The sequence below is a fragment of the Ascidia mentula genome, chromosome 2, assembly GCF_947561715.1.
Source record: "Ascidia mentula chromosome 2, kaAscMent1.1, whole genome shotgun sequence".
Taxonomy (NCBI): Eukaryota; Metazoa; Chordata; class Ascidiacea; order Phlebobranchia; family Ascidiidae; genus Ascidia; species Ascidia mentula.
Window position 1 is genome coordinate 9199216 of NC_138567.1, and position 8389 is coordinate 9207604.

At 34.3% G+C, this 8389-nt stretch overlaps 2 protein-coding genes across 2 annotated transcripts; one reads left to right on the forward strand and one right to left on the reverse strand.

The window, feature by feature from the left end:
• Positions 1-441: 441 nt before the first annotated feature.
• LOC145888475 (hexokinase-4-like) lies at positions 442-4486 on the forward strand. Its single transcript, XM_082979230.1, has 11 exons — positions 442-515; positions 593-755; positions 945-1084; positions 1153-1272; positions 1502-1612; positions 1821-1923; positions 1985-2183; positions 2738-2893; positions 3646-3730; positions 3826-3965; positions 4337-4486. Exons 1-11 carry the CDS (start codon positions 504-506, stop codon positions 4479-4481), a joined length of 1374 nt encoding a protein of 457 aa, XP_082835356.1. The 5' UTR covers positions 442-503; the 3' UTR covers positions 4482-4486.
• A 765-nt stretch (positions 4487-5251) lies between these two features.
• LOC145888476 (uncharacterized) lies at positions 5252-8389 on the reverse strand. The gene is made up of 9 exons (XM_082979231.1): positions 8216-8389; positions 7928-8045; positions 7196-7352; positions 6738-6955; positions 6366-6427; positions 6215-6310; positions 5897-6088; positions 5452-5573; positions 5252-5393 (listed from the first exon to the last, which is right to left on the reverse strand). Exons 1-9 carry the CDS (start codon positions 8339-8341, stop codon positions 5333-5335), a joined length of 1152 nt encoding a protein of 383 aa, XP_082835357.1. The 5' UTR covers positions 8342-8389; the 3' UTR covers positions 5252-5332.

An 8389-nucleotide genomic window follows, 5' to 3' on the forward strand; every position in this document is an offset into this window, starting at 1 on the left:
GTGGTGAAATGCGGATTCATAAATATGGATGTGTCGAACCTTTCAGCACTAATGATTTTTAAGAACTAGACAAAAGGAGTCGCGTTACCTAAGTAACATGTAACATGCTTTTTTGCCTCAACAACGCACTTTCTCCCAACCAATTTGACGCTTCATGGTTGAGTAGCAGCAGGAAACGCTTCGCTGCAGCGTATAATGTTTACAATTTGTACAATAACGCCTCAATGGATTAACTGGCTCAGTTGACAAGAGTTGTACGCAGTGCTTGGACGAGGACTTTCGGTTTACCGTTAGCACCCATTTATACTGTTGTCAAATTATGTGTAGTGTAGAACCTGAATTCAGTCAAACACCTCTTTTAACGCAGATTCTCAGCGGCTCGCAGGCCTGCCTGCCCTGTCGCCTACGTTAATTTTAATGAAAACATTTTTTTCATTTGTCAGGTTAATTTAAGTGAATAATATTTGCATTATCTGCCGCCTGCGCTAACTGGACTCTGGAAAATGGCTGACCTGGTAAGTATTGCAACAGATTTGCAGATTGCAGCTGCAATGTGACAACAAAATATTTTACTAGCTTGTGGTTTTTGTAGGTTGAGGATGCAATAAAGGCATTTCACGTTAGTGATGAGAAATTGCGTAACTTGGTTTCTTTGATGGAGGCTGAATATCAAAGAGGTCTTGGCAAAGAAACTAATGAGGCAGCAGAAATAAAAATGCTTCCTGCTTACATTACTGAAACACCTAATGGAAAGGGTAAAAAAGATATTTTTAGTTTTAACTTTGAATTTTCATATCAGTCTCACCTTTGTTTCAAATTCGTTTTGATTTTTTTTGTTTCATATTGAAATAAAAAAGAGTTTTTCTCTTGAGCTTTAAAAAACTACAATTATGTTTGAACTCATAGTTTTCAAAAAATTAAAAAAATATGTCCATATTGTTCAGAGGAAGGTGATTTTCTTGCATTGGATTTGGGAGGGACAAATTTTCGAGTACTTCTTGTGAAAATAAATAATGGGGAGGTTCAAATGTTTAATCAAGTATACTCTGTCTCCAAAGAACTTATGACTGGAACTGGAGTAGAGGTCTTGTATTCTATGCATTTTTTTTAACTTTTTTTCTATTTTCAAAAAAAAATTTTATTTTATTTTAGCTTTTTGACCATTTGGTGGAATGTCTGTGGGATTTTCTTGTCAAACATGATATGATGTGTCAGCTCCTGCCAATCGGGTTTACATTTTCTTTTCCTACAAAACAGAATGGAATTAAACATGTAAAAATAATATTTTAAAGTACTAAAAAACCTATTTAATGCTGGTCATGTAAGGGGTAACTTTTTTTTTCAATTTTAAATTCGTATTGAAACAAACTTTGTCGCATATAAAAAAAATAAATAAGCAAAATTTTTGCCACAGAAGTCATCTTAATATTTTGCTCGCAGCATGTTCAAAAATACAGTACTATTTCCAAATAGAACATAAATACTCTAATTGTTTTTGAAGACAACACTTGTAAGATGGACCAAAGGATACACTGCATCCGGAGTGGTTGGCCAGGATATTGGAGAATTGCTAAATACTGCCATCAACAAAAAGTTTAAAGTTCGATGTATGGTATGTAGTTTAAAACAGCCCTTTATATCTAAACTTCAAATATCATAAACAATATTTTGATCAATATGTGAATACCAACAACGCAACAAGTATAAAAGTGTGCATGTATAATATACTTGAATGCATTTATTTCATTTATTGTTTATAAATCAAGGTTTCCATATTCTACGTGCACAACCACATTGTTTTACCAAACACTATTTTACAGAACTTTGAGTTAAAAATAATGTCCACAGTGGTGAATGACACAGTTGGGACGATGGTTTCTTGTGCATTTGACCATCCCAGTACATGCATGGGCTTGATAGTCGGTATGCCCCATATTTTTTCTGACATCATGTTAATTTCATCTAACCAATTTGTTCATCATAGGAACTGGTACAAACATGTGTTACATGGAAGCACAAAGCAAAATTAAAACCATAGATGATGCTGATCCCACTCCGGGAAAAGAAATGTGTGTAAATACAGAGTGGGGAGCATTCGGAAACAATAGCGGCGCCTTGGCCAGCGTCACAACCGAATTTGACCAACTTGTTGATAATGACTCACCTAACAAAGGACAACAAATGTAGGTCAATGCATGTTTACTGGTAGTGGCAGCAAATATTGAAATGAAAGTGGGCAAAATACTTAATTTGATACTTTCTGATGATATGGGTATTTTCTGCAATATTCAGAAATAAGTTTGAAAATAGAAATATACACCTTTAATTTTTACTCCCAAAAATGACCCAAACTGATGTGTTAATGCTTTGCAAAGGCAACTAACTTAATACCATCAGTTCTAAAAGATAGAACATGAAAGAAAATTATGATGCTTAGATTCACCAAGACAAATCACAACTTTGTCTGTTGGCTATCACAATTCCAGCAAGTTTATTAAATACAGATTCCTTTCAAATGTGTGTCACAAAACATCTGGGTGTTTTTGTTTGTAACTTTGGCATCTTACTCCGATCAAATTAGAGCTGATTTGGTTTAATAGACTTGACTGGCATCTCATCAAAAACCTCAGTTTAAGCTGATGACATTTTGCTGAAGTACATACCACTTATGCATGATGTATAGTATAACACTAGTGTGGTTGGGCTTTAATGTGGTTGATTCCATTGGTATGCGCAGATATGAGAAGATGATCAGTGGAATGTACATGGGAGAGATTGTACGTAGAGTCATGGTTAAACTGATGCAAGCAAAACTACTTTTCACTAAAGTTTCTGAGGAAAGTTTGCTTTTGACAGCAGGACTATCCACTGCCTTTGTCTCGCAAATTATAAGGTGAGAAGACGTTTAAACAAAATGCACAAATTCTTTTTTGTTGTTGTTTACCGACTCCAGCTTGTTTTGTGAAAGTGGAAAGTTTTGTTGCTATTTCAAACCAGTGTTTGGATTATCTATTACTGTGCCCACAATATCAATACTGTTAATATTGCTATGATGGTTTAATTAATTTTTTTGGTTGGTGTAACGAATGAATGGTGCCAGATCAGTTGTTACTTCCTGTCAAAGCAGGATTATTTCACATGAAAGTGCCATCATTTATCTTGTTTTCAGTTCCTCTCCTTTTTGGTGTTGTGGTTTGCAATTTTTTACTGCAACATAATTGTATGCATATTTTGTGTTCCGTTCTTATTTTTTTCTTTATTTTTAATTTCCAAAATACTAGAGTGCTTATTTGTGACTGGACATCCTTGTTTTAGGTCATTTTTGAGCTTTTTTAGCCACAAGTGTCTTTATTTCAAATATCTTTGGGCTCAAACAGCAATGAGTACAATCCTTTTCTATTATTAAAAACATTTTTTTTATGGAATTTTCACATCAGGGCTGAAAATGGTCATCCTGTTCTATTATCTGTAAAATGTAGCTTCATGGAAAGTCGAATTCCTTTTTAGGCGTCCTTACTTTCGGTTTAATAGAAACCCTGTGTATAACTGATAATTGTGCAATTCTTCTCAGTAAAAGCTTTCAACAATAAGTCTGCTACGAGCAAAACCTGTATTGCCAAAGGTGTTGGATCTATTTTTTTTCAGCCAATCCAATGTAGACAGTTTGAAGAACTACCTCTTAGGATTTGGAGTTGAAGCATCTGAGAGAGACTGTGCTATTCTGAAAAGGGTACGTAATGCACTTTTTCACTACATGCTGCTGACCTTCATGTCATTGAAGAACATAAAACACTTTTGTGCAAAACTTAATCTTATTGTTTGCAGCTTTGTGAGGCTGTTTCATTGCGTGCTGCTAATCTTTGTGCAATTGGAGTAGTGGCGACTGCCAAATGTGTCGTTGCAAACCGTGGTAATGTCACTATCATTGTTGGTGTTGATGGGTCTGTTTACAGAAGACACCCAACGTAAGTGTAAAGAAGAAGTTGTAGATTTGCCCTGTTTTTGTTGAAACAAAAATATTTGGATTTTTAATTGTATAAAGATACCCAAGGCATAAAATAAATTTCAAATATGTATAGCAGGGTTGTCAACCTAGTGACTCACAGCCCAAATCTGGGTAACCATGCTCCTTTTGTTGCCTATATTAAGACAAGAGTTTAACAAATTTATAGTTACAACCATAAAAGTTACAAGTTAAGCTAATTAATGTGGGTTGGTAAGTAAGGCCCACAGCACCAAATGAGTGCAACACCCCTGCCCTAAAGTATGATTTGGCTAAAAGACATTTTAGAAATCATTCAACTGTAAAGTTAAGAAATGTATTCAAATTTTACAGCTTCAAAGAACTTTTGGTCAAAAAAACCAAACAACTTGCACCTGATATAGACGTCCAATTCCAATTATCATCTGATGGAAGTGGTAGAGGTGCCGCACTTGTTGCTGCAGTTGAAAGCAGGCTGCACAACCTACAACTTAAATAAAGTCAATGATAATTGGATTTGTACATATTCATGAAGCAACAATAACTCGTCTGTTTCTCCAATTTCTGTCGCAAAAGCAAAGTTTCCAGCTTGTTGATGCAATGCAGTATTGGTCTTCCATGTGCTGGTTTTTTACGATATTAACTGCAAAGAAAGTTTTAGACAACTATTGTGTAAATTCTTTCTCTGCAGAATTGCAACTTGCATAAACTAGAAGTAAAGACTATTACCTCTGATGTCAATTGATCACAAACCTTGGTTGAATGTGAATCTTTACATTTAAAATCTATGCATTAATTGTTCCAGTTTTAACTATTTTACTTGCTTACTTAATGTATGTTTAAGTATAAGGATTATCTTTTTAAAATCTGTATTATAATTTGCACTTCATCCGTAATATTGTTCCATTCGGTTTTCTTACAAAACTTTTGCACTAACAAATGAATAAAGTGGTAGATAGTATTTTACTTTGCGAAACTTATTACCTTTAAAGAGCTTATTTGTTCTATTTCCATGAGGAAATACTCTGAGGGTGTTGCATGTTTTGAATAGTATTAACAAATGTAATGAAACCAGTGTATTTTTAAACAAATATCAGCTGCTGTATTTAAATGACATTTGACTGATATGTTTTCATTTTGATTCACAACACTCCATACTGCCTGCATACTATTCCATTTTTGGTTTTTGCAACCTATGTAGCATCTTAACCCACAAATAAACAATAGTTGCACTTGAAACAGCTGGTTTTTGTTTATAGTTTTGGACAGGTAGTAAATAAACACTGAGGAGGGAAATATCACAGTTACCAATGTACGCAAGAAATATACCAACAACAATAGGCAAGTCTATTAAATAGGTAACTGTCGTTGTTTAGGAATATTCAGAATCACATCATCTTCTGGTCTGCACCTAAAATCATTACACCGTTTCAGGGTTTGAGAGTGTTATCTTTAAGTGTATTATTTACATTTTAGTGGGATGGTTGACCTCAGGAAAGACATATTGACGGACTTTTGTTTGCTTCATTTTTTTCAGCTCTGAAACTTCTGCTTTTAGTTTTCTGATGTCAGCCATGATTTCATCATTAGTCTGTTGGCAGTGATCAAAACAAAAAATTTAAATATTTTGCCACAAAATTTGATGAAATGCTATCCTTATTGTGCAGTTTGTTACAAGCAAACAATTCAATTTAAAAAAGATTTATAAAACAGTTTGGGCTATTTGATTTTTGTTGTTGTTTATAGCAAAGCACCCTAAACACTTGCAAAAAATATAAAAAGCTTTTTAATTTGTCATCATATTTAAAGTTGCACCCAAGCCACCACCATTTACATATGTTGTGCCCAACAAGCTTATGTATAATAATGAGTGGCAGTATCAGTATCATCTGAGTCACTTTCACCATACAAAACCTGGCTGTTTAGCTGAATTTCATGATGCAATGTTGTGTTGTTAAAGGCAAGCTTTTCCAAGTTGCTGGGTGTTGTTGTGTGATACACAGATTCAGCAGCATTGTTAAGTATTGCAAGTGTTTTGTGTTCTCTGCTGGCAAACATTTGATTTTCCTCGCCAGAAATTATTCTTTTCAGTTCATTCAACTCTGCCTGTGAAATGGTTGATAGCTGATCACAAATGTTTTGCAGAAATAGGACAAATACATCATTTGAAGGTGAATTTGAGAAATAGTGCCATGACACAGGCCATATATGAACAGTTGCTACAAAACATACCTTTTGGCGTTGTGCTTGATGATGGGCATTGTTTTGAAGTTTAGAGATTGTCATTGCTTTTGCTGGGTATTCTTTGTCCTTGTAAGTGCGCAAAACCTTCATAAGGAAATTTGTGAATTTGTTTCTTGCACTAACATTCACCAAACCTTACCTGAAGGTCTTGCAAAAAGAAATTAAGCTTGTTTTCACGGTGTAAGAGCTGTGCCTCCAGTTCTAAAATCAAAGAGTTTTTCTCATTTTTACATCACATTTCAGTTATAAATGGAGTGCTGTACTTGACTTCATGAGACATGTTTTAGACATCACAACATCATGTTGTGTTATGTGCTACACAAACTTTTAGTGAATTTTAAAACTTACTATAGAGTATAAATAAACAACTAATCTTTTCTAACCTGAAAATCCTTTTTAGATAAATGTTTTAAGATAGTAGCAACCTAAATGCTGTTAAAATGGACGAGACAAACAAGCCAATATAGTTTGTTTCTTCATTAATTTATTGCAGGAACATTCGTAAGTTTACCTGTTGTTTCATTTTCAACAATCTGTTTAGTGATTTCAAAGTCCTCTTTTGCAGTTTTGACATCACCAATATGCCTGTGTGTCATAACCTTTGATGAAGCACTGCACTTCTCATATTTTTCCAGAAGCTTGGTTACAGTTCTGTTGGTTTCCTTTTCAGCATCTTGAATTTCTTTCTGAAGGCTTATGTTTAAATTTTGAATGTCCTTCTGAAGTTTTCTGTCAAAACAGTAAAATTAATTGATGAAACCATAAACTTTTAGCCAATGCTGTGTTTTAAACAATAGGCATAATTTTAAGTGGATACTTGCAAATGTACTACACTAGGATTTCTGGTTTAGGTTGCATCTACCATGAATTTGTAGATAGAAAATCTTGAAATATTACAATGAACAATATTTTAATGTGACAAGTTTTACAATACCTTTAAGTGATACCACCACTATTGTTGTAACTTACTTATAAGCTTCAATAGAATGCTTTCGTGCAGCAATCTGTGCCTGTATGAGCAAAACCCTTTTGCTTTTCAGAATCTCTGCAGTTTGATCAACTGGAACAGGTTTCTTATTCCATGGGTGAAGGCACAAAGATGAACATGCAGTTGCTCCACTTTGGCCTAAAGCAAGTGGACAAGATGTTGCATAATTATGAAATGCCTATGATGCATTGAAGTGTTTCATGCTATCATATGGCAAGACAGGAAAGTGGCTGATACATCTTTACCCCAATGTAAGTGAACCTAAGACATAAAATATTACTTGCTTATTACAGGACTTAATATAGTTAATATATAGTTTATTACAGGACTTACTGTTTTTTCACCTTTCTGTGCTCATGTTTCAACAGCAATTAATTTCTACACAAGTTACTGCATGACCCAGCCTACTAAATTTTTTTGCCTATGTCAAAAAACAAAACTTACTCTCGCTCAATTTTTTCTCTGATCTAAAGGAAACTTCTTCCATATCTCTTTATTTACAGCTACTTCTGCTAGTTCATCTAATATTCATGCATAACTTATGTCCTACACCTTTCCTGCAAAACAGACTTACAGTACAGCATCTGAAACTGATCAAGCAGTATATTTTAACATCAGTTACTCCTGTTTTCCAGGACCTGTCTATCTGCAAATGGTGAACATATTTTTTGTAGTCATAGAAAACTAAATTAAGTGTATCAATAGAAGTGTACCTGTCTGGGGTCTACTTGTGGTTGAAACTGTTTTTGATTTGGCCCTGATGCTTGTTTTTGAACTAGGCTGAGGCGACGATACAGTTGGCAAAGAATCCCGTTGCCATTGGGAATAATCCTGGAAAAAATACACAACAAAAAATACTTCATTATGTTTATAAATTTTTATCGTCATTTTTTATTATTATGTGGAATTAAGATTATTATGTTAGAAACACTGCACATTACATCATTTTCTATTTGTCTCCATACAATTGGCATAGTTTTTTGTCCTATATTTTTTCTTACCTGAAACTCAACAGAGAGTTTGCCTTCAAGAGCTTTTAAAATTTCAGCTTTAACATCTTCTTCAGACTTAGCAAACCTTGACACAGCAAGCCTACCCCAACCGTCACCAGTTTCTGTTTTGGGCATTGTTTTTGTGGTACCAGCGAAAATCTTACGTGATCATTTCTGAATCAC